Here is a 27,720-nt window from a genome sequence, read left to right as displayed (position 1 = left end):
CTGTCTCCCTACATGGTACTCAGTTGACAGCCAGCTCTTTCCTGGCCCACAGTTAGTGTACTGGGCAGAGGTTGGGGTTGGGCTGGGGCAGGGGGAGGGGGAGGGATGGAAAGAGGCTGGAAGCAGGGAGGGGGTTGGAGAGGAGCCTCTAGCGGCTGGTGAGAGGGTGGAAAGCCGTCTATGGGATAGCTAGTGGTGCAGGTAGAGAGGGCAGGCGGCAGACGGCTGGGTACGTTGTTTTTCATATACTAGGGTGTGAGACAACAGTATACAAATGGCTTATATGTGGACATAAATTGGGTGGAGTAATGGGGTAGGGGATGGTGTACACACACACACACACACACACACACACACACACACACACATGTTCTTCACATTTCAAATACATCAATTTTCACACACACACACACTGTTTGGCGTGGGTGTGAGTTAACTTACAGGTTACAGGAGCAAAGGATGTGCTGTAAGGATAGCTCCAATCTGCACAGCTCAGGAAAGCTGGTAGCAATGGGGAGGATCCAGATGGCATGGGTTGTGAAGCAGCCATTGAAATTTTGCATTTTGTGCCCTATTGTATGTTGTGCCACTGGGTGGTCGCCTTTGTTTTGGCAACAGTTTGACAGTGGCCATTTATTCTAGTTATAACATGGCCACTTTTGCAGGTAGCTCATCCTCTGATAGGGCAGCATAAACCTGCAATGGGAGTGGAGGAGGTGAATGGATTGGACAGGTCTTGCATCTGTGTCTTCCACAGGGGTATGATCCCTGTGGGAGGGGATTGGGGGTGGGAGTGGCATAGAGATTGACTAGGATGTTGTGGTGGAACACCACTGTGGGAGGGTCTGGAAGTATCTTGGGTGGAATGTCCCTCATTTCACGGCAGGGCAGAGCCATGACAAAGGATGTGGTTCAGTCATTCCAGTCTGGGGTGGTATTGGGTGACAAGGAGCTCCCTTCTCTGTAGTTGGTTCTTTAGCTGGATGTGAGGACAGGTGTGTGTGAGGATATGGCAAGGGAGATCTGTTTGTGAATTAGGTCTGGAGGGTATTGCCTGTCTACAAAGCCTTTAGCACACTGGGCTAGTGAATTATCATCAGTGGAGATGCATCTACCACAGGTGGCCAGGCTGTATGGAAGGGATTTTTTGGTGTGGAAGGGCTGCCAAAGTACAAGTTCTGTTGGTGATTAGTGGGTCTAATGTGGACTAAGGACTGGATGGAGGTGATCAACATATAGGAAGATGGAATAATGGATGGAGGAGGACCAGGTGAAGTGGATGGGAGAGAAGGCACTGAGGTTATGAAGGAATGAGAATAATGAATGAGGATAATGTGTTCTGGCCTTGGGTCCAGATTATAAGGATATCAATAAACCTGAAACATATGGGGGGAGGTGGGTTGAGGTTTTGTGAAGCTATGAATGTTTCCCCTAGGTGCCCCATGAAGAGGATGGCATAAGTGGGGAGGGGGGGGGGCTGCCATCCAGGTGCCTATGACTGTGCCACAAATTTGTTTGTATACCTTTCCTTCAAATGTGAAGTAGTTATGGATTATGAAGTAATTGATTAGGTGTATTTGGAGTGAAGTAATGGGTTTGGAGTCTGAAGGGCATTGAAGAGGTAGTGTTCAACTGCAGGAAGGCCATGGACATGAGGGTTGTAGGTGTATAGGAAGGTTGCATCAACAGTGATGGGTAGGGATATGGGAGGTAAATGTGTGGGGATGCAGTACAGAAAGTGGTTGGTATCTTGGTTGGAGATGTTTATCAACAAGGATTGAGATAGAGCAAACCCACACGCCGCCTTCCAGGCGGGATACAAAAAGGATGATCAGGTCAGGATCCGTTTTTAGGTTGTGTAGGGCAGTTCTTTCGTATGTTGAAAGGTTGTTGTTCTTAGGGAGGGACCTGGGGAAGGATGGTGAGGCAAGGTTGGAAGTTAGAATTCCTGGAAGGTTTCAAGGTGATGGTTAGGTGGGAGTGTGGGAGGATCATGATTGGATGGTGGTATGAATTGGGACAGTCAGGGTTCAATGTTGCGATTGGGTTGGCTTTGGTTGGAAGGATTGGTGGCAAAGAAGTTTTGCAGGAGAGGGAGAGTAGGTCTTTCACAAGTCCAACATAGTTGAACCTGGGAGTATGGTCTTTGGATTGGACTGAAATTTCTCTCTACATCCTTTAAATTTAACAGAAATCTTTTGGTGATCATGAGGAGAACCTCACCTTTTTATTCAAGGCTCAAAGGAAGTAAGGACATTAGCTGTCACTTGGCATTGATTTATATCAATGGCACCAGTTAAAAATTTGTTACGGACTGGGATTCGAACCCAGGTGCCCTGTTTATTAGGCAGGTATACTGACCATTGCGCCACCTGGATACAGTGATCACCACAACTGCATGGGCTATCACAGCACACCTCCTGTCACACCAAAATTCTCAGCTTACACCACACTACTGACGAAGTGCCCTGCTCATGAGCCTCATTACTCGCGGCATCTCGCTGGTTACCGTAAGAGTACGTGCTTGGTGTGCATCTTTAGTGAAGCAATCACTGACCGTCATCGCCGTAAGTACATCCAAAAGAAAAGACACCACATACATATACTGTTTTATTCTGTAGGATCAGTTGCAACTTTCCTCGCACTGCACACATCATGTCTAAATCATTTCGCAATTCGTTTTGAAATCCTGATGGATTTACTAGACGGTAAGAGAAGAATGATGTGTTGCTCAAGTGTCTAAATCGCTAATACACATCAGGGATGACAGAAGGCGTATAACACTTCCTCAGGGAACTCCAAGTATCATTTTAGCTTCATTCGATGACTTCCTATCACTAACTGTAAACTGTAGCGTTCCTGACTGGATATCATTAAGCGAGTCGCATGCAATTTGATCGGAAGTCGTTTGTGAGATAAGGTTTCTAAAACCTCCAGGAACTACAGAAATATAGAACCTGCTTGAGATCCCCTGTCGGTAGCACTCCTCCACTCGTCTGAATGAGCCATTTATGTTTCACAAGAATGATATTTTCTGAATTCCTGCAGGCTTTGTGTCACTAAATCACCCGCATGATCGGAACAAACTACCCTATAATCTACTTCTCATATAAAAACCACTTTGCATTCAGGAAGAGACCAAAAGTTTTATCATCGGCGTAGCTTCCTTATCGGCATAGCCCAGCTTCCTCTTTCTCTCCAAGAGGGAAGCAGTATGCCGGCCGGAGTGGCCGTGCGGTCCTAGGCGCTACAGTCTGGAACCGAGCGACCGCTACGGTCGCAGGTTCGCATCCTGCCTCGGGCATGGATGTGTGTGATGTCCTTAGGTTAGTTAGGTTTAATTAGTTCTAAGTTCTAGGGGACTGATGACCACAGAAGTTAAGTCCCATAGTGCTCAGAGCCATTTGAACCATTTTGAGGGAAGCAGTATCTTTCGCATACCTACTTCTGGTTTCTTCCTTCCATCTCATCTACGTATCTTACTCTATCACTCCGCGTTCGTCCTCTGTCCAGATGTGCTATGAAAACGATATGGATACACCAGCTTCATGTAAATACTATAATAGTTTGCAACATATGTCTCTTAGCTACTTCCAGAAGTTTCATTTGTGTTCATATAGTCATCATCACATCATCTGTTTTCGATTTAAACACAGAGTATGGAGGCATGTATCTGAATGTAAATCACCTGAAAATGGGCACAAGCACGAAACCGGTCGTGTGTTCAATAAAATTAGCTTCTACTGTGACTGGTAGCGGTTATTACCCTACATCCTATAAAGGAAGAGTCACGGAGGTTACCAGCATCCATTATGAATGAAAAAGATTTAAATATTAATATGACTGACATTTCTTAAATTATTGATGTTCATTATCATACAGGGTGGTTCATTGATAGTGACCGGGCCAAATATCTCACGAAATAAGCGTCAAACGAAAAAACTACAAAGAACGAAACTCGTCTAGCTTGAAGGGGGAAACCAGGTGGCGCTATGGTTGGCCCGCTAGATGGCACTGCCATAGGTCAAACGGATATCAACTGCGTTTTTTTAAAATACGAACCCCCATTTTTATTACATATTCGTGTAGTACGTAAAGATATGAGTGTTTTAGTTGGACCACTTTTTTCGCTTTGTGATAGATGGCGCTGTAATAGTAACAAACGTATAAGTACGTGGTATCACGTAACATTCCTCCAGTGAGGACGGTATTTGCTTCGTGGTACATTATCGGTGTTAAAATGGACCGTTTACCAACTGCGGAAAAGGTCGATATCGTGTTGATGTATGGCTATTGTGATCAAAATGCCCAACGGGCGTGTGATACGTGTGCTGCTCGGTATCCTGGACGACATTATCCAAGTGTCCGGACCGTTTGCCGAATAGTTACGTTATTCAAGCAAACAGGAAGTGTTCAGCCACGTGTGAAACGTCAGCCACGACCTGCAACAAATGATTATGCCCAAGTAGGTGTTTTAGCTACTGTCGCGCCTTATCCGCACATCAGTAGCAGACAAACTGCGCGGGAATCGGGAATCTCAAAAACGTCAGTTATGAGAACGCTACATCAACATCGATTGCACCCGTACCATATTTCTATGCACCAGGAATTGCATGGCGACGACTCAGAACGTCGTGTACAGTTCTGCCACTGGGCACAAGAGAAATTACGGGACGATGACAGATTTTTTGGATGCGTTCTATTAGGCGACGATGCGTCATTCACCAACAGCGGTAGTGTAAACCGGCATATTATTCACTACTGGGCAAATGAAAATCCACGATGGCTGCGATAAGTGGAACATCAGCGACCTTGGCGGGTTAATGTATGGCGCGGCATTATGGGAAGAAGGATAACTGGCCCCCATTTTATTGATGGCAACGTAAATGGTGTAATGTATGCTGATTTCCTACGTAATGTTCTACCGATGTTACTACAAGATGTTTCACTGCATGACAGAATGGCGATGTACTTCCGCCGGCCGTGGTGGACGAGCGGTTCTAGGCGCTTCAGTTTGGAACCGCGCGACCGCTGCGGTAGCAGGTTCGAGTCCTGCCTCGGGCATGGATGTGTGTGATGTCAGGTTAGTTCGGTTCAAGTAGTTTCAAGTTCTAGGTGACTGATGACCTCAGAAGTTAAGTCCCAGAGTGCTCAGAGCCATTTTTTTTATGTACTTCTAACATGATGGATGTCCGGCACATAGGTGGCGTGCGGTTGAAGCGGTATTGAATAGCATATTTCATGACAGGTGAATTGGTCGTCGAAGCACCATACCATGGCCCGCACGTTCACCGGATCTCACGTCCCCGAAATTCTTTCTGTGGGGAAAGTTGAAGGATATTTGCTATCGTGATCCACCGACAATGCCTGACAACATGCGTCAGCGCATGTGCGAACATTACGGAAGGCGAACTAGTCGCTGTTGAGAGAAATGTCGTTACACGTATTGCCAAATGCATTGAGGTTGACAGACATCATTTTGAGCATTTATTGCATTAATGTGGTATTTACAGGTAATCAAGCTGTAACAGCATGCGTTCTCAGAAATGATAAGATCACAAAGGTACATGTATCACATTTGAACAAACGAAATAAAATGTTCAAACGTACCTATGTTCTGTATTTTAATTTAAAAAACCTACCTGTTACCAACTGTTCGTCTAAAATTGTGAGCCATATGTTTGTGACCGTTACAGTGCCGTCTATCACAAAGCGAAAAAAGTGGTCCAACTAAAACACTCATATTTTTTTACGTACTACACGAATATGTAATAAAAAATGGGGGCTCCTATTTAAAACAGCGCAGTTGATATCCGTTTGACCTATGGCAGCGCCACCTAACGGGCCAACCATAGCGCCATCTGGTTTCCCCCTTCAAGCTAGACAAGTTTCGTTCTTTGTAGTTTTTTCGTTTGACGCTTATTTCGTGTGATATTTGGCCCGGTCACGATCAATGGACCACCATGTATATTTTAATTACGACAATCGTTATATATTGCCCATGTACTACAGAAATTTACGTGGTGATACACCAAGGCAGATAAGGTAGATGTCAGACTGAGGTACATTGGAAGAATCGTCAGGAAGTGTAATTGACCACGAAGTAGGTAGATTTACAAGAACCTCGCTTGACCGATAGTAGAATACTGTTCGTCAGTCTGACCATTCGAAGCAGATACGGTTAAAGGCGAAACTAGGGAAGATCTGGTGAAGGGCGACGTATTTCGTTATGAATTCACGCAGCAAGCGCGAAAGCGTCACAGAGATAGTCTGCACCACTGTGTGCTTTACTGTGAAAATTCCGACAGGATACACCCCTATTATAATCAACCAATATAACTATTAGATGCATATTACTGAACTGCTCAAGCCATTAAGTGGAGTTATGTTGGCTCTTCGTGGAATTGTTATGTTTGGATACAAACGATTCAACCTCCAGACATATTTTTGCATATTTCCACCCGGTAAGATCTTATTAAATAATTTTCTAAGGTAGTTCATGACTCATAAAGGAAGGATTTGTTGCAAAAAAGTGAGCGATAAGAATAATGCAAGTATGTGTTTTTCAGCAGCTGTTGTCTTGTAGTTACCTCTTCAGGAATTTAGCACTTTAACTACACTTTCACGGTGTAAAAAAACAATCTTTATTACCCATTAATAAAGCTGTCACTGGCTCAGAAAAGAGTTCAATATGTAGCAACAAACCTCTTTGATTTTTTTTATCAATGACATAAAATATCTGACAGTATCCGACAGGACAATCCCATCTATCCTACATATAAATTACTTTGTTTAACAACTGATGGCTTACAAAAACATCAAAACAATATGAAAGTTGTTTAAAGTGTAGTTGCATGAGTAGGACTGAAAAATAATATATCAATTACTGTTAAAGCTAACCATATATATACAGCAAAGTAAGCTGTCTCGTTCTGCGTCATTTCCATAAAAGAATCGTTCAAATGACCTATGGAACGCGTAACTAACAAACGAAATAACTAACTATTGCTACCTCGAACGTAATTGTCAGAGTCTCGTGTTCACTTGGAATCTTACCAAGATCTAAGAAAACCTAGTTAGGTGTTGGAAAGGAACTGACGACCCTAATCTTGTTTACCCAGAGGACACAAAAAAACTTAGGACGTGAAAGTGGCAGGTTTCTGCCCCAACCATTCACGCAGTGAACAAATCTTCAATCTGAAAACAATTCTAAAATACAAGGCCTGCAGGAATGCTCCAATCATTTGTCCCTACATTGATTTCAAGAAGGCATACGATTTCGTTAGCCGACAATCCTTATTCGACATCTTAGAAGAACGGGAACTCGACTCAAAAACACTGTGGCTAATTATACAGACAATGGCTGGTGAAAGAACGAAAGCTGAATCCATGAGTGGAATCTCTGATCCCTTCATGATCAAAACTGGAGTACTTAGGTGACGTATTGTCCCCAGTATTGTTTAACCTAGTCCTGGACAAAGTAATGAGGGATGAGGGAATGGGCCATACACTCAGCGACGAGCCGCAACCAAACCAATAAAACTAAAAGAAAATACAGGAAAAGCTGATCTGCAAATCTCTTTTCAGAAATCTCAGTTCTTTCGCTCAACCAAACCCACAACAATTAGAACAGAAGACAGAAAGATAAACTGAGCTGCACATTTCAAATATCTAGGTGAAGTCCTCGAACCTACAGGAGGATAGTAGATCTCATGGGAGACTTCACAACACCGCAGTGAAGAGAGCGTACGAGAAGGCAGAGGACAAAGATACTAAGAAATGCATGTCCATTCACACAGACACCACAACACAGTAATCAAGCGAGCAGTACTGTACTGAAGCGTCATGGAAAGTATACTGAAGGAAGAATGAAAAATAATGAGAAAAATTCTCGGGCCAAAGCTAACAGAAGAGGAATACTGACTATACTCTACTCTAGGAAACCTACTGAGAGGACGTTAAACCTAACAGCAATTGGCAGAAGAAGGTTAAAGCTCTACGGCTACATTAGCAGGCTACCAGCAACAAAATAGACTAGAAGAACTCTGACATACATGCAAGGGATCACGTTAACAACACCATGGACAGCACATGTCAAAATTGACCTAGTAAACGGACTAATCGACCCAATAGAACCTGACAGGATAAATACAGAGACAAGATACACGATTGGATCAAGAGGTCAGAGAACGAAGTCTCAAAGAAAGTGGGGACATAAAAGTGAAGATAGAGACTCCATGGAGAAAAGAACCTACAAATGTGAGCGGGACTCTCAATCTGGCGGTTCTGCACAGACTTAATTATGTCTGTAAATAGTTCAGCTGTAAGTTTTGATGAGTGAGTTTTCAAGTATTGAAGTAAGTTATATAAACTACCGTATTTTTTGATTGCATTAAATGCATCGCCAAGATATAGTAGTATTTGACAAAATTTCAGCTAAATACCTCCACTCATTCCTGAGAAAGAGGCTACTTAACAAACAGACATACGTACAACTAACTGATTCTATAATAGTTTTTTACCGACACAGAGAATCATGGAAACTCAGAAAGAATGTTCAAATGAGGCAGAATGCTTCGCTGATCCTATAGGGCCTCTAAATCTACATCTACATGGCTGGTGCAATTTACAGTTAAGTTATATATGTTTGACAATGTGTCAACTGTTGATGGTTGTGATGACTGACAATTCGAAATTTTTTTCACAAACACAACTTTTACTGATGTAAGTTCACAAGGTTGATTACTGAACCATAAACGAAAGGTAACAATAACGATGCCAGTAAAAGTCTCCTAATTGAGGCAAACAAAAGTTCACTTCTAATTTTCCACAAAGGTTCGTATTAACACACACACACACACACACACACACACACACACACACACACACACACAAATACTAGTAAGAGTCCAATTCGGAGATGAAGACCTAATCGTCAGCGGTCGAAGTACACGAGGTCGGCATCTGGAGTGAACTGAACTTCGGGGCTGGTTCTAGCCCCTAATTAGCTGTCTCCAGCCAGTCAGGTTTTGGCGTAGTGATAATTCCTGCAGGCCGTGGCTCAGGCTCCCTCTGCAGGAAGTAGTGCTCGGAATGTCTGTTTGCATTATCTTGTATGTAAATAGCCGGTGTTTACCATGGCGCTTTTGGTACGTCTTGGACATAGACAACCTCATCTTCTGTAGTGTAATATGGGTTGCCGGCCCTCGTGGGCTACCTTGGCTCCGGCATTACAGGGGTGATCTGAACTGTGATGTTATTCTTGAATACCATATACGTCAAGACTGCAAGTAAATGTTTTTATTGATTACCAGTGCCGACAGATCCGTGCTATCGTAATCACATCTTCTAACATATTAACAGAGGTTCATGATCTTTACATAGTTGCGATCCACATAGTGATGTTGCGTCATGTGATATTCCTGGCTGTGGCTGCCAGTATTTCATCTTGCTAGAAGCTCGCCTTCCAGCTTGATACACGTGAAGCAACATATGGTACAAAAGTGGAGTGAGGCACAAGCAGCAAATGGTACAGTCTGTACCATTCCCGTGAGAGAGTCCACCAACGCTACTCAACTTGCTTCTGATAGGTCGGCACATTCGGGTATTAGGAGCCAAAACGCCTAAATTCTCTTATTAATTATTTATATAATTTACATTGTATTTAACCCAGTTTTCAGTATGGCAATCTCTCATGGTTACCCTATGACTCTACAGTTTTTTTTTTTAATTTCACTAGTTTTGGGAAACATAAGAGTAACGATATAACAACCGAAGTACTTCGGACTCCTTCGGGTCGCTTTGGCGCATCTGGGATACGAAGTACCTCAGCTGTACTAGTCAGATTGTTTCTGGCATTCTTCAGAGCCGAACGTGTATCTTCGTTTCGCGTGTTCTTCAGAGCTGGACGTGTATCTCTGTTTCGGAGGGGCATGTCGTACTCTATACCGGGATTTGTCGAAAAAGTTACCATTCTATTAAGACAGAAATGTTGAGTGTTGTAGAAGACAGTGTTAAAAGTGGTATTTTAAAATATAAACAAACAGGATACATTAATGAAAGGTGTCGTCTACCATCATTGTCAGTGCTACAGATCTTGCCCTCTGTAGGTACAGGGACTAACCTGGGCAAGTGGCATCCCACAAAAAAGCACAAAAACAGGTTCAAGCTAGAGATGACAGCGTAGCAGCCTCCACCAAAGAAGATCCCACCACAGACGAGCTACCTTCTGCGCTGCGGACACAACTTTAGAAGAAGACAGGTTGGTGGAAAAACGGTTAGGGACTCTTATTCTATCTCTACAGATCTCTCCAGCTTCCAGGTCTGACTTCCAACACTACAACGTATAATTTATAGTCGTTTTACAATAAAATATAAAAGCTAAAGGTAAAATGACGCACCATCACTATGTGGCTTGTAACTACGTAAAGATCATGAACTTCTGTTAATATGTTAGATCAGATGACGACAGCACAAATCAGTTGAAACCTATAATCAATAAAAACATTTGCAAGAGCTATTGGCGAACCTATTATTTAAGAGTAATATCACAATTAAGTGCCTATCAGAAAGTTCACCGAACTACCTTCAAGCTGTTTCTCTTCCGTTATACAGTCTAACAGCGCGCGTGAAATATGAACACTTGAATCTTTCCGTGTGAGCTCTGATTTTTCTTATTTAACGCTAGAACACTAAAGAATGGAGAATGTTACATTGGTACTAAACCGCTTCAAATTGTACTACTCCTAATTTATTCAAAGGAAATTATTATTCGTAGATTATGCCTTAATTATTGCAATGATTAGATACTTAATCGTATGTTACACACCAAATTAAGTACGCAATGTCATGTTTTGTAACCTACCGCAATCATAAATTTTACAAGCATTTAGTAATCTAGAGTTAATTATGATGATCATTTCTTCCTATGTAGGTGGGTGTCAACAAAAAAATAGCTTGCAGAAAGTAAGTAACACTTTGGCATAACAAAATAAAAATGAAAGGTATCAGCACAAGATTATATTTACATAGTTATAGTACCTCTCTTTCTCGATGTATTCATTGTTACTATCAAGGTACTGGTTATAACATGGGACTCGTTTTCCAGTTCCCATCTTGACTCCTCAGCCGCCAAAGATCTGAGCCAGGACTACGTCTTTTACGAACAGCTTTCCACCAGAAAATACCTTTGCTTCTCAGAATAAGCGAAAACAACTGGGTGCTAAGTCAGGGCTGTAAGATGGATGTCCAGAATTTTTCCACTTCATACGCTGAAGTTCTTTCAGTGTTCGAGCTGATGCATGAGGCCGTGGAATGTCATGAACCAAAGAACACCTTTGCTGACAACATTAACGTCACTGAAGACTTGTCCATTGCGCCATCACCATGAATGCTCCATTCAGAGGCTGTTGCAGGCAGAGACTGTTATTTGACTTGTAGATAATATATTTCAGCTGTCAGTCGTTCTTTGGAATTTTTATTGGCAGATCTAGATTTCGTCTATAAACTAGCCATTCTCAATGCACTATCATTTTTGGGTAAAAAAAAAAGAAAATGGCTCTGAGCACTATGGGACTTAACTTCTGAGGTCATCAGTCCCCTAGAACTTAGAACTACTTAAACCTAACTAACCTAAGGACATCACACACATCCATGGCCGAGGGCCGGCCGGTGTGGCCGAGCGGTTGTATGCGCTTCAGTCTGGAACCGCGCAACCGCTACAGTCGCAGGTTCGAATCCTGCCTCGGACATGGATGTGTGTGATGTCCTTAGGTTAGTTAGGTTTAAGTAGTTCTAAGTTCTGGGGCACTGATGACCTCAGATGTTAAGTCCCATAGTGCTCAGAGCCATTTGAACCATTTTTTTGGAAATTTGTGGTAAGAGCCTACGGGACCAAACTGCTGAGGTCATCGGTCCCTAAGCTTAGACACTACTCAATCTAACTTGAACTAACTCACCCTAAGGACAACACACACACCCATACCCGAGGGAGGACTCGAACCTCCGACGGGGGGAGCCTCACGAATCGTGACAAGACGCCTCAGATCGCACGGCTAACCCGCGCGGCTAGAGAGGGAGAGAGAGAGAGAGAGGGAGAGAGAGAGAGAGAGAGAGAGACTGAAGTACGTTGTGCCTACCGAGGAAGTTCCTGGAGGGCCGCAGCTCGGCGACGGTGACGTTGCAGGCGGCGCGCGGCAGCGTGGCCACCAGGTTGTAGCCGGGCGGCAGCGTGGGCCGCGTGAACAGGCCCGCCACGCGCCGGCACGCGCTGCTGTCGCCGCCGCACACGCCGCACGCGTCCACCACGCGCCCCGAGCCCACCACGCCGTCGCAGCCCACTCTCTGCGGGCAGACACACGCGCGTCACTCCGCTGCTAACGCGCTCGTCTACAGCTTACACAACTAGTGCGCTTTGCTGAGCTGCTTGCTGTATAAATGTGTATGTATGTGTGTGTGTGTGTGTGTGTGTGTGTGTGTGTGTGTCTGTGTGTGTGTGTTGTGTGTGTGTTTTGAAAGTCACCTGCCGTCTCACCCGTTTCGTACCGTGTATTCATGCGTGCGTCGCTAGGCACCTGTCTGTCTCAAAAAATCTTTGGTCAAGGGCAAGGAGTCTTTCGCAATGGAGTAACTGCATAAAAAGTACACTACTGGACATTAAAATTGCTACACCACGAAGACGACGTGCTACAGACGCCAAATTTAACCGGCAGGGAGAAGATGCTGTGATATGCAAATGGTTAGCTTTACAGAGCATTCACACAACGTTGGCGCCGGTGGCGACACCTTCAACGTGCTAACATGAGGAACGTTTCTAACCGATTTCTCATACACAAACAGCAGCTGACCGGCGTTTCCTGGTGAAACGTTGTTGTGATGCCTCGTGTAAGGAGGAGAAACGCGTACCATTACGTTTCCGACTTTGATAAAGCAGCTACTCACTATACGTGTGTATGAAATGGAAAAAATCTGAGCTAGTGTCTCAGAGTTTCCGTCTCCGCAAGCACGTGTTCTGAAGTTCAAAAGCACTAGGAACTTACACAGATTTCATTTTAATAAAAATCTCACCACTGCTGAAGGCAGTTCATTCTCTCTCGTTTTTAAATGTAGTTAAAGCGAACGTAGTACGTTCGGGAACGTAGTTCCTAAGTAAACAGATGTAGAGATTTGAATAAAGGTGATAGAAGTTAAAAATTAAAACCATACGAATACAAAATTATATGAACAGTTTTATATTGTTCAGAAAGTGAATACACTATCTCATGTTTCCTACTCAGCGGAACATGTGCCCTTATATGACCATCCACACACAAAGAGAAACAAAATTTGTAACCACCAAAACATTAGCTATTGAGTTTAGAGCAACAAGACAAGGAACCTAAAAGCTCGGATGACTGAATGAAAACTGGATATCAGTTTACCAGTTCTCCAAGTTGTAAACTAGAACACAGACCTAACGTTGGCTACGCCAAACACGACTGCAAAGTGTCTAAAGCAAAGAAATCCAGAACTCCTCAAAGCGGAAGGAAACGCAACGTACATGCACGTAAATGAAGCATAAAAAGCTCATCATAATCCACAATGAGGTCGCTTCAGTATGCCCATTTCGTCATTACAGCATCGGCGCAACCTCACGGCGCTGGCGGAAGAAGAGAGTATCCTACAGCGCTAACCGAGCGGCCACGCCAACTGATTCTGCGTTTTACTACTGGCTGACTCATATCAAACTGCAGGCGACTCACGGATACATAAAATCAAAAGACTGTCACTTCAAAGATAAGGTACGCTAGCAGGCAGAGACATGACCACAAATGGGATAAAAATATATCGGTAGGCATTCGGCATCAAATGAGGTAAAATCCCTAGCTGCGATGAATACCACCATCATCGTCATCAGACGAAGGAATCATTCTGTTACCCTCCGACAGTGGGAGTTCAGTTCTATCGGTAAGATGTCCGTATCAGTGCTATCGTTAGCTGTTGAAGCTTGGTAATGGGACAAGGTGGCCGAGCCAGTGCCAGGGAGTCGTGGTGCCAGTTTGTTGACTGTGTCGCAAAGGTGTCCACTTCTTCGTATCGTCGCCTCGCCTTGTCTGGAATGACGGTCTTTAGAACAACCTGGTTTGTCTCCTCGGCCCGCATCTCGTGGTCGTGCGGTAGCGTTCTCGCTTCCCGCGCCCGGGTTCCCGGGTTCGATTCCCGGCGGGGTCAGGGATTTTCTCTGCCTCGTGATGGCTGGGTGTTGTGTGCTGTCCTTAGGTTAGTTAGGTTTAAGTAGTTCTAAGTTCTAGGGGACTTATGACCACAGCAGTTGAGTCCCATATTGCTCAGAGCCATTTGAACCATTTTTTTTGTCTCCTCGTACAGAATAACAATCCTCTTGAGTGGATGGACATGCAGGCCCCACCGAAGGGCCTTATTCAGCATGCGCCGGAGGCTCTACGTCCTGGAGGCTCTAATCGTGGTCCCCACAGTGAAGCCGTAAGCGATAGAAGGGTCGCCAACTGTACAGTACAGTTGCAGCTTCGTATCTAAGCTCAGGTCCGTGCTCATGAAGAGTGGGTACAATGCAGCTCCTTTGGGTGACATATGAAGAGCAATTCGTTATCCATCCGACTCTTAGATGTTTGATGTCGCGGGACCATGGGACCTGGACGCCTCCAATAACGATGTGGCGGAGGATAGGTGCCATTTCGTGAAGCAGACAGCCGTAGTTTTGGCGGCACGTGAAACTGGTGAGGCTCACACTTTTATACCCAAACGACGGCGTCTGATTGGATGGATTAGGTCACGGTGACACCACGAAAACGGCCTCTGACGACGATGATGGAGGTAGTCATCGAAAGCTTGGGATTTTTTTCGAATTTGATGTGGGAAGTTTACACAGCACTTTTTATGCACTAAAGTTAAAATCTTCTGGGTTACTAGGCCGCGTCATATTTCTGCTAAAATGACCCCTCTGCTGGGATCTTCCTCAGGATCTTATGGTGTCCACTACTGCTAGGTTATTAGGCCGCGTCATATTTCTACTAAAATGATCGACGTTTCGACCCCTCTGCTGGGATCGTCCTCAGGATCTTATGGTATCCACTACTGCTAGAACACTAGAACCCTTGCAGTAGTGGACACCATAAGATCCTGAGGAAGATCCCAGCAGAGGGGTCGAAACGTCGATCATTTTAGTAGAAACATGACGCGGCCTAATAAGAAGAAGATTTTAACTTCAGTGACAACGCCCACAAAAGCCTGCAGAATTACATACACAAAGTCAGGTTGCATTCACTCACATGTGCATCAAATTTTACTCAAAGGGGCAATGTTTCAGCGCAGTAAAAACTGGGGTCATAGTCTTACGAGCTCACAGGTTAAAGTAGCGCAAAACTTTCAGTGTGTGTGTGTTTTCTATACGTCTTGACAGTTCCGTAATACAAACTAACATGAATATGAAACTGAATAAATACAAAAAAATTAAGACAAGGCTTAAACCACGTGTATGTTGAGAGTTTTGTGTTCACCGAGATTTGGCACTTACAGTGATGCACCACAACAGTGTCTAGACGAGTGGCGACTGTTTTTTCAATATACACAGGTTTCCAGAACTTGACGACTACAGTAACTTTCATATGTTGTGCCACTGGCAAGTAACATAGCTCGATGAGACATGGATTACTTATAGAAAGAACTGCTATAGTATAGTACGGAATGCAAAGGAAAGAAATACACAATCAGACGAACAGAAATGGCACTTCTGTTCAAAGACAACAATTACACTTTAGTCGCCGCCATTTATGATGTTCCCTTGGACTTAACAGACGGCTGGGCGTGGTAGATAATAGGGTCCGTCATCACCACGGACTACATCGCATGCTCTACAACGTGTTACCAAGCAGGCCACGTTGGTAAGAAATTCTTGTGGTAACCACCGCGGCTGACAACTGGATGGTCTTTGCGTCATGTGAACATGCTGCGACAGTCTGCCAACGCATCCCTCACGTGCTCAATGGCATCTGAGTCGTGAGGAACAGGCAGGCCAATCCATTAGCCGACTATCCTATCGTTCAAAGTGCTCCTTTACCTGTGCTTATAACACTAGAGTTACACGTCACATTTCCCTAACAACCGAACCTTTAGTCCTGTCACGGGAAAATCCACATATAACACTAACGTGCCGTGAAACACGCTAATGTTACCCTCTGAGAGGATTTCGAATTTTTGACGGCGCGAGTGTCTAATGGACAAAGGTATCCGACCTTAATTTTGAGTATGGTGAAATTAACAGAGAACTAAACGGACTTTAACCTTGGGAGTTAATGAAAGTGGTAAAATCATAATTGAATGAAAAAAAATGAACGGTCGTCAGTCAAATTAGGCACATTAATTTGGAAATATATGTTTAAGAAAATTGAATATTGGTTATCGAATTTATTTTCGTTGAGATTTTCCTTTGAAAAGCAAACAGAATCCAAACTGACACAGTGCACTCTGAACTGTGTGTAGCAGCAGTTACCAATAACACACACGCCAGTAAATAATACGGAGTAGATTTGCTCCAAGCTCATACTAAAGACAGCTACATTCAAAAGCATTACTCAATCAAATACTGAAATGTTACTGCATGAGGTGCAGAATTAAATTTTTACATTGACATAAAAAAAACAAATAAAGATGAATAATGTCACAAATACACTGTTTAAACTCTTCTACATACATCAGATTTCCTTAGCAACAGTAATAGCTCAATTTTCTTTCTAAAAGGTGGAGAATATGATGGGGATCCATAAAGTAGTATAGTTTCACTAGTCAACGCTTTCTGATTATTAAAGTAGAAAACACTAATTCAAAAAGCTAATCATCCACTTCACTTGGAATAGTTCATAATTTACTTTGCGAGACAATAAAATACAACACTGGGCTTAATTAACTTCAAAACAGGAACCATTCATGATAGAAATCAAATCCACACTATTTTTAAAATGAGCTTAACTTATTTGCTTTTTTATCACATGTGAAGCAGGTATTCTAGACAACAATATTTACACAATTTTGCATTGTAATCCTACAAAACTGTTGTATATTTTCTAAAAAACTAAGGATACTTTAGCCAAAGCCTACCCTACTTCACTTTTGTGGTTTTAACTTTAAATTTTACTACCGCTTTTAAATTGGACAAAAAATCACTTTTAAACACTTGAATGCAAGAATTGTTCATTTATATCAGGATTCTCGGGTTCAGTAGCACTTAGGTGAGGACCCTGCATAGCTTCGATATCAGGATAGAAAATATGATTCCAGAGCACGGATTTATAATGTTGTGCTTATTATTGTTAAAACCACACACAAATTAACTGGTCCATGCCCATATACATTACTGAATGTATGAAGTTAGTGAAGCAGTGGCGAAGATTGGTGGCAAGCGACATGGCGGCTAACTGTGCTCACGGCTCTCGATGTTCTATGCTCTGTGAAACCTCTTCTTAGCGATTCCTTTATGCCGAGAATACCAAATAATAACCAGATCCACATCCGAGGCAAAACGCTTTGTAAAGCAGCTTCCAATTGCCTCTCTTACCATTGTCGAAGTGGACCGTGCTACGGCTGGCCACATACTGCGTACCGTTCACACAAAGGAGCCGCTCAGTTCGACCGCCAAAACCACCTTCTACATCAAGCTATTCCACTTCCCTTGAGGGGGACCTTCCCTACCGCTTTTACATGTTACAAATACAAGTGCCTTAAGCATGAACCAGATTTCAATAAATATTTCCTTTTTTTTTGAACATACACATATTATAATAATTTATCATTTTAAGATATCCTTTTGCTTTTTTTGTATATACATCACAAAACTCTAATTTTCTTGGCACAGCTCAAGGATTTTAAATAACAAAGAATACACACTCCATTACTGCAGATGCACAGTTACATAATATGAAACTACTTCTAATCGATGTTACACGCTGTTGCGCATTGTCGTCCATACAAATGCACCCCTGGAAAGGGGCACGTGAGGAAGGAGTACAGTGTGGAAATAACTGGTGAGTGTACTGCTTTCAAAGATTTGGAAGCCTTTACGCCCAAACAACATAATGCCCCCTCACACCATAACACAGGTGCGGCAAAAACGATCATATTTGACAATGTGCATTACGCCATATGAGAGTACGTCCAGAGTCTTTACATGGGGCTCAATCTGCTTCTATTCGAGAATATCACGCGACATGACTCCTTGTTAGTTCAGTCTCTGTGCGCTTGCCACCATCGCAAACGGCGCTGCCGATGACCTTAATTGTTCATGTTAAATCTCCTCCTTGTCCATTGACAAGAAATGTCGTATGGGTTTTATTTAAACATGATGTTTGTCAACAGACGAAACATGTGTATCTACTAAACTTTTTATAAAAGACCAATGCTTCTCCACGGATTTTTTTGTTCTTTGTGTATGTACGTTTCTTCGGCTTCTTTGTGCTGCCAATAACAAAAGAGTAATACATTCACACACCACGAACATGCTATTTAAACTGTCGATATTCCACAGGAAGTACTAAGGAATGACGAGATACGTTTGAAGTTCTCTAACGCTATAGATACAGCAATAAGGAATAGCGCAGTAGGCAGTACAGTTGAAGAGGAATGGACATCTCTAAAAAGGGCCATCACAGAAGTTGCGAAGGAAAACATAGGTACAAAGAAGGTAGCTGCGAAGAAACCATGGGTAACAGAAGAAATACTTCAGTTGATTGGTGAAAGGAGGAAGTACAAACATGTTCCGGGAAAATCAGTAATACAGAAATACAAGTCGCTGAGGAATGAAATAAATAGTAAGTGCAGGGAAGCTAATACGAAATGGCTGCAGGAAAAATGTGAAGACATCGAAAAAGATATGATTGTAGGAAGGACAGACTCAGCATACAGGAAAGTCAAAACAACCTTTGGTGACATTAAAAGCAACGGTGGTAACATTAAGAGTGCAACGGCAATTCCACTGTTAAATACAGAGGAGAGAGCAGATAGGTGGAAAGAATACACTGAAAGCCTCTATGAGGGTGAGGATTTGTCTGATGTGATAGAAGAAGAAACAGGAGTCGATTTAGAAGAGATAGGGGATCCAGTATTAGACTCGGAATTTAAAAGAGCTTTGGAGGACTTACGGTCAAATAAGGCAGAAGGGATAGATAACATTCCATCAGAATTTCTAAAATCATTGGGGAAAGTGGCAACAAAACGACTATTCACGTTGGTGTGTAGAATATATGAGTCTGGCGATATACCATCTGACTTTCGGAAAAGCATCATCCACACAATTCGGAAGAAGGCAAGAGCTGACAAGTGCGAGAATTATCGCACAATCAGCTTAACAGCTCATGCATCGAAGCTGCTTACAAGAATAATATACAGAAGAATGGAAAAGAAAATTGAGAATGCCCTAGGTGACGATCAGTTTGGCTTTAGGAAAAGTAAAGGGACGAGAGAGGCAATTCTGACCTTACGGCTAATAATGGAAGCAAGGCTAAAGAAAAATCAAGACCCTTTCATAGGATTTGTCGACCTGGAAAAATCGTTCGACAATATAAAATGGTGCAAACTGTTCGAGATTCTGAAAAAAGTAAGGGTAAGCTATAGGGAGAGACGGGTCATATACAATATGTACAACAACCAAGAAGGAATGACAAGAGTGGACGATCAAGAACGAAGTGCTTGTATTAAGAAGGGTGTAAGACAAGGCTGTAGCCTTTCGCCCCTACTCTTCAATCTGTACATCGAGGAAGCAATGATGGAAATAAAAGAAAGATTCAGGGGTGGAATTAAAATACAAGGTGAAAGGATATCAATGATACGATTCGCTGATGACATTGCTATCCTGAGTGAAAGTGAAGAAGAATTAAATGATCTGCTGAACGGAATGAACAGTCTAATGAGTACACAGTATGGTTTGAGAGTAAATCGGAGAAAGACGAAGGTAATGAGAAGTAGTAGAAATGAGAACAGCGAGAAACTTAACATCAGGATTGATGGTCACGAAGTCAATGAAGTTAAGGAATTCTGCTACCTAGGCAGTGAAATAACCAATGACGGACGGAGCAAGGAGGACATCAAAAGCAGACTCCCTATGGCAAAAAAGGCATTTCTGGCCAAGAGAAGTCTACTAATATCAAATACCGCCCTTAATTTGAGGAAGAAATTTCTGAGGATGTACGTCTGGAGTACAGCATTGTAGTGAAACATGGACTGTGGGAAAACCGGAACAGAAGAGAATCGAAGCATTTGAGATGTGGTGCTATAGACGAATGTTGAAAATTAGGTGGACTGATAAGGCAAGGAATGAGGAGGTTCTACGCAGAATCGGAGAGGAAAGGAATATGTGGAAAACACTGATAAGGAGAAGGGACAGGTTGATAGGACATCTGCTAAGACATGAGGGAATGACTTCCATGGTACTAGAGGGAGCTTTAGAGGGCAAAAACTGTAGAGAGAGATTGGAATACGTCAAGCAAATAATTGAGGACGTAGGTTGCAAGTGCTACTCTGAGATGAAGAGGTTAGCACAGGAAAGGAATTCGTGGCGGGCCGCATCAAACCAGTCAGTAGACTGATGACCAAAATTCTACAGGAATGGATTTTCAAGCACTGGACTCGCATTCGGGAGGACGGCGGTTCAATCCCGCGTCCGGCCATCCTGATTTAGGCTTTCCGTGATTTCCCTAAATCACTCTAGGCAAATGCCGGAATGGTTTCTTTTAAAGGGCACGGCCGACTTTCGTCCCCGTTCTTCCATAATCCGATGAGACCGATGACCTCACAATTTGGTCTATTCTCCCAAACAGCCCAACACCAGCAGTTTCATTCTACGGTGAACGCCTATTAAGCCCAGTAACATGCTTTAACAGCGGACTACTAAAAGAAATTTCTGCAGGCGACTATTGTTATTCTGTCGGTACTATTACTGGCTTTAATAGACGGTGTGAAACGTGCAAGAAATTAAACACCGAGTGGAAAGTTCCAGTTGGTAAAGTTTATTACTGCATTCTTGTACCGCCGGATGCTTCTCGGAATATAAATGCCTCTTGTTGTTCTCTTTACATTCTCCTAGGATCTTAAAACATGACACATACACACACCCACACACACGAATGAACTACTACTACCAGTAGCGTCACTTCTGCTGAGAGTGTTGAACGTTTGGGTATAAATTGTTCTAAGAAACAATGAAATCTTAAGAGCTTAAGTAACGGCTGAACAGTGTCCCTAGCGAGCAATGAACATTAGCAGAAAACGAAGAGCGCACAGACGTTATACTGACACGAACACGAATAATTACGAAAGTCTATCCTTACATTCACAAGAGGGTAGAAATAAGGCGTCGAACGTAGGGCGTTTTGTTCATGGCACTTCTGTTGTTTATTCCTGTCTTGATTACCCTATTGATTGTTTTCGTTAAATTTGTCTCTTGAGACAAATATTGAGATCAGAAACGATGTTAATGTGCCTATATAAGAAAGTTCGAGGGCGTGCTGAAAAATAGTATCTCCAAATTTTTAATTCTGTTATCAAGATCGGTTGAGGTATTACATATCATGCATATTACCCAGACGAGTTTCCCGCTGCGCTGACGTAAGTTGCAACCCTCAACCTCTAGACGGCTCCGAATTGCAGACTGTAACATGGAGGTCTGTAAAGCAACTACGTCGGTGTACTGCAAGATCATCAGAAAACTGAAAGCACGAATTAGAAGGGTTCGTCCATACATCGAGCACGCTCTCCTTCAGCACGGCAATGCCAGACGACACACGAGTGCTGCGACATCTGCAACAATCCGACGCCTTGTGCTCACCGTTATCGATCATCATCCTCCATACAGTCCAATTTGGCACCATCTGTTTACAAAACTTAAAGAACACCTTCACTTTGATAGTGATGAAGCGGTGCAAGCAGTGGTGCGCCGACAAAGTCAAACACTCTACAATCACGGTCTCAACAAACTAGTCTCTGGCTCGGAGAAATGTCTACACCGGCAGCTTTACTATGTTGAGAAATAAATACACACACATCAAAAAAAGTTTTGCATCACCTGGTTCCGAGACTTTCGGAACCTGTACAGAAAATTGGAATAGAGGTCAACGCAAACATCATTTATGTCCTTTTTATTGCTTATAAAAACGACACATTGTATGTTGTACAACCATACAGCAAGACCTTCAGAGGTGGTGGTCCAGACTGCTGCACACACCGGTACTCTAATACCCAGTAGCACGTCCTCTTGTATTGATGCATGCCTGTATTTGTCGTGGAATACTATTCACAAGTTCATCAAGGCACTGTTGGTCCAGATTGTCCCACTCCACTACGGCGATTCGGCGTAGATCCCTCACAGTGGTTGGTGGGTCACGTCCCTTTCAGTCTATCCTAGGCATGTTCGATAGGGTTCATGTCTGGAGAACATCCTGTCCACTCTAGTCGAGCGATGTCGTTATCCTGAAGGAAGTCATTCACACGATGTGCACGATGGAGGCGTGAATTATCGTCCATGAAGATGAATGCCTCGCCAATATGCTGCCGATACGGTTGCACTATCGGTCGGAGGATGGCATTCACGCACGCATCGTACAGCTGTTACAGCGCCTTCCATGACCACCAGCGCATTCGTCGGCCCCACTTAATGCCACCCGAAAAGAGCAGGGAACCTCCACCTTGCTGCACTCGCTGGACAGTGTGTCTAAGGCGTTCAGCCTGACCGGGTTGCCTCCATAGACGTCTCTGACGATTGTCTGGTTGAAGGCATATGCGACACTCATCGGTGAAGAGAACGTGATGCCAGTCCTGAGCGGTCCCTTCGGCATGTTGTTGGCCCATCTGTACCGCGCTGCATGGTGTCGTGGATGCAAAGATGGACCTCGCCATGGACGTCGGGAGTGAAGTTGAGCATCATGCAGCCTGCTGCGCACAGTCTGAGTCGTAACACGACGTCCTACGGCTGCACGGAAAGCATTATTCAACATGATGGCGTTGCTGTCAGTGTTCCTCCGAGCCAGACACCGTAGTTAGCGGTCATCCACTACAGTAGTAGCCCTTGGGCGGCCTGAGCGAGGCATATCATCGACAGTTCCTGTCTTTCTGTATCTCCTCCATGTCCGAACAACATCACTTTGGTTCACTCTGAGACACCCTTGTTGAGAAACCTTCCTGGTACAAAGTAACAATGCGGACGCGATCGAACCGCGGTACTGACCGTCTAGTCATGGTTGAACTACAGACAACACGTGCCGTGTACCTCATTCCTGGTGGAATGACTGGATCTGATGGACTATCGGACCCCCTCCGTCTAATAGGCGCTGCTCATGCATGGTTGTTTACATCTTTGAGCGGATTTAGTGACATCTCTGAACAGTCAAAGGCACTGTGTCTGTGATACAATATCCACAGTCAACGTCTATCTTCAGGAGTTCTGGGAACTGGGGTGATGCAGAACTGTTTTTGATGTGAGTATGTAGACATGAAGAATATAGATGTAGAATGTTAATAAATTTTGTTTCATTTAAATGGCTTTAAGGGTTTTCTCATAAAAAGTTCGAGGGCATTAATTCCGGTGCGCCCTCGTATATCTGTGTGTGTGTTTGATTTCTTGATTGTACGAAAAAAACATCTCGAGATTAAGTAAATACGAACGAAAAGAGGCGTGCGTACAAGTCCCATGTTTCGAATCTATCTGTACCACCTTACTTGTAGGTAAACAGAAAATTAAATCATTAATCCCTATCCTTAACTTATGACGCACGAGCTATTCTCGTACACTCATCAAGTTACAGCCTTTAGCGGCGTATAGTGTGCTACGCCACGTAGCTATAATTTTACTGACAATTAGTAATTTTATATCAGTTCCAGAATCTGTAATTTTTATACTGCTGAAACATGCTCTTCTTATGAAGTTACTTTAGATGACGAGAGCATTTTACTAGTAAATCTGTCCCTCTGTTACAACATGTAATTGTCTTGGATTTTCTGATGAAGTCACTCATAGTCGGTGTCGAAACCAGGTTAAAGTAAAATCTTGTTACAACCGGTTGGCTGTGTTACAGAAATCGTAATGGAGGATATGTTAGAGGACAACCAGTTCGGCTTTTGGAAAGTAATGGCAGCAGGCAGGCAGTTCTGATGTGCCGACTGATAATGGAAGCAAGACTGAACAAAAATCAGAACTCGTTTATAGCATTCGTCGACCTGAGAAAACCACTCGACAATGTAAAACGGTGCAAGATGTTCGAAATGCTGAGAAAAAAATAGGAGTAAGCTGTAGGAGAAGACGATTAATGTACAATAAGTGCAAGAACTAAGGGGGAACAATAAGAACAGAAGAACAAGAATGGCAACCAGATCGTTTGCATCATGACTTCAGCACAACTCGATGAGAATTTAGTATAAGGCTTTTTGCAATGTAAGTTGCTTATTTTATCTATTAATATGCTATAACTTTAGCGAAATTTCTTGTTTTCTTTAACTGCAGGCAACCGGAAGATGTTCCAACAACGAAACCGGTAGTAACAGAAGAAATGTGTAATGGCACACCTGACATGTTTTTCATTACACATTAAAATAAGTATCAATTTAGGTGTGGTGATCAACATGATCGAGAAGCAAGTGCTCGGATTAAAAAAGATATAAGGGGCGCAGTAAGTTTACCCTATTGTTCAACTTAGACATAAAAAAAGCAATGACTGAAATAAAAGAATGGTTCAAGAATGGGAAAAAACTCAGTATTAAAGGATGTTATTGATAAGACATTTTTGCCATCAGTGAAGATGAAGAAGAATTGACGAATTGAATGGGATAAACAATACGATGAATACACAATACGGATTGAGAGTAATGAGGCGAAAATAATCAGAAGCAGCAGAAACGAGATTAGCAATAAACTTTATATCACAGTTGGGGACTACGAAGAAGACGAAACGAAATAACACATAACGAAATGAGTAAGGACATAAAAAAACAGATTAGTTCAAGTAAAGACGGCATTTTTGGCGAAGAGCATTCTGCTCGTACAATCATCGGTCTGAATTTTAAGAAGAAATTTCTGAGAATGTACGTCTGGAGAACAGCCTTGTATGGTAGTAAATAAGGGATTGTGGGAATACAGGAAAAGAGAGAATCGCAGCGTCTGAAATGTGCTGGACTGGTAAGGTAAGGAGTGAGGTGGTTCTGCGAAGAATAGGCGTAGAGAGGATCATATGGAAACACTGACAAGAAGGAGGGACACGATGATAGGATATTATGGAGTAACTTCCGTAGCACTGGAGGGAGCTGTAGAGGTAAAAACTGTTGGAGTAGAATGAGATTGAAATTCATTTAACAAATAATTAAGGACGTAGCGTGTAGGGGTTACTCTGAGATGAAGAGAGAGGAATTCACGGTGGACTCCATAGAAACATACAGAAGACCGATTATTCAATAGAAATACCTTCTACTCATATATTGTTCATCATCATTAACACTCTGTCTTTAGTTGGTGACCGGTCACACAGTTTAGTTAACAGTCTGTTTAAATACTGTTACACTTTCTTATAATTAAATGATACTTACGTACTACGTAGTATTTCTGATGAAATCAAATGATATCACCTAAATATGATTGACATTTAAACAAAGCCGCGGAGGAACTAAAGAATCTTTACAACGCCACGTATCGGCGAAGGAGAATGAAGTCAGTAATAAATATATTTTTCTAGTGGTAGCGTATTTTAAACAATGATGTAAACCTGATATCAGTCACCAGAAGTTGAGTTTCAAGGTTCGAAAAAGCACCGTGTATCGTAATAAAATCACGATTAGTGACTGAAGGCTAATCGTTATCTTACCATTTTTAAGAAAGTAAGATTTTTATTTCTTAATAAAGTGTTCTCATACATTTCTGTGCATTTAAGAGAAATCCGATTCGAACTGGGTGCAGTACCGTCTCTATCAGTGAATTTTTAATTATTCGACGCTACCTATTTTTTATGAGGGATAGAAAATATTCCGACTCGTATGACGCATGGTACCACGACCTCCAGTGATTGGTTGCTGAGTAATTTGGCGTCGATTTACTAGATAGGAAAAGTCAGTGGAATTATGATAAATTATTTACGATATCAGTCATAAATCAATCAACTGGTCTCTACAATCTGAATGTAATTAATGTGTACACGAACAGATGATTGCCGGCCGGTGTGGCCGTGCGGTTCTAAGCGCGTCAGTTTGGAACCGCGTGACCGCTACGGTCGCAGGTTCGAATCCTGCCTCGGGCATGGATGTGTGTGATGTCCTTTAGGTTAGTTAGGTTTAAGTAGTTCTAAGTTCTAGGGGACTGATGACCTCAGTAGTTCAGTCCCATAGTGCTCAGAGCCATTTGAACCATTTTTTGAACAGATGATTGAAACATACAAAATGAATTGCGTGACCAGTATGACTACCATCAGACAGAAAACGTACACAGTTGTGAAATCTGGGACTTGGAATTTGGAATTGTGGTAAGATCCTATGGGACCCAACAGCTGAGGTCATCGGTCCCATGCTTACAAACTACTACTTAATCTAACTTAAACTAACTTACGCTAAGGACTACACACACACACCCATGCCCAGGAAGGACTCGAACCTCCGATGGAGGGATCCGCGCGAACCGTGACAAGCCGCCTCAGACGGCACGGCTACCCCGCGAAATCTGGGACTTACCAGACTTCCTGTACATTTACGAATATTCGGCAGGCTTGTAGATTACTTTAATTTTTTAACGTTTACGCATTATGCTAACAGCTCTTCGTAGTCGCAGCAGAGAACTGATGCTCACCGGCCAAAATATTAGTCACATCACTAAAAGATGTGACTGGTTGCTTTGGAGCGATGTAGTTGGTTTAGAATTGGTACACGGGTCATTGGTCCGGCCCCTTAGCTGATTGGTCAGCGCGTCCTACAGGCCCGGGTTCGATTTCCGGCCGGGTCGGAGACTTTCCTCTGCTCGGGGACTGACGTGTGAGTGCTGAGTTGTCTTCATCATCACTGACACGCAAACCGCCCAATGTAGCGTCAACTGAAAAGATATGCATCTCGGAGGCCGAACATCCCCAGGTGGGGCCTTCCGGTTATTAATGCCATAGAATCATTTCATGTTACCCTCTACCACTAACGTGCCGTAGCAGTGAACAGTGCTGTATATGGCAGTCGGCTGACTGTAATTAGTGGATTAAGATGTGTGAAGGTAGAGGCGTGATAGAAGGAAAAGATTTTATTGATTGGCGACTCCATGGCGTGTTGTGTGCACCACGACCAAGTAGTGGATAGAATTGGAAGGAAAATCAGCATTGGCCGTATTTTGTTGTTTTATTGGCAGCAAAATCAATTTTCGGTCACTTAGTGACCATCCTCAGTGCTGTAATATACAATTAAAATTGGTAGGCACTGGTATCAAGCTCTAAGCTTGTGGTTATAGCTTGATATCAGTGCCTACCAATTTTAATTGTATATTACAGCACCGAGGATGGTCACTAAGTGACCGAAAATCGATTTTGTTGACAATAAAACAACAAAATACGGCCAATGCTGATTTTCCTTCCAATTCTATCTAGAAAGAAAAGAGCTAACGTGTTTGGTCGTGCCCATGGCCACAGCGTGGATACAGTTGCGTGATCGCTGTCCACCTCCATCACGATTCCCGAACATGCCACTATCTTCTGGGACGACTGGTAGGAAACCATA

At 43.0% G+C, this 27,720-nt stretch overlaps 1 protein-coding gene across 1 annotated transcript in view; it reads right to left on the bottom strand.

The window, feature by feature from the left end:
* LOC126484166 (ADAMTS-like protein 4) overlaps positions 1–27,720 on the bottom strand; it is a 755,922-nt gene that overhangs the window by 211,690 nt on the left and 516,512 nt on the right. The window contains exon 2 of the mRNA XM_050107569.1: positions 12,138–12,342. Coding sequence (XP_049963526.1) covers positions 12,138–12,342 — 205 coding nt within the window. The remainder of the gene's footprint in view (positions 1–12,137; positions 12,343–27,720) is intronic.

Source organism: Schistocerca serialis, chromosome 6 (assembly GCF_023864345.2).
Source record: "Schistocerca serialis cubense isolate TAMUIC-IGC-003099 chromosome 6, iqSchSeri2.2, whole genome shotgun sequence".
NCBI classification, from domain to species: Eukaryota; Metazoa; Arthropoda; class Insecta; order Orthoptera; family Acrididae; genus Schistocerca; species Schistocerca serialis.
This window is presented reverse-complemented; position numbering and strand designations above follow the sequence as displayed.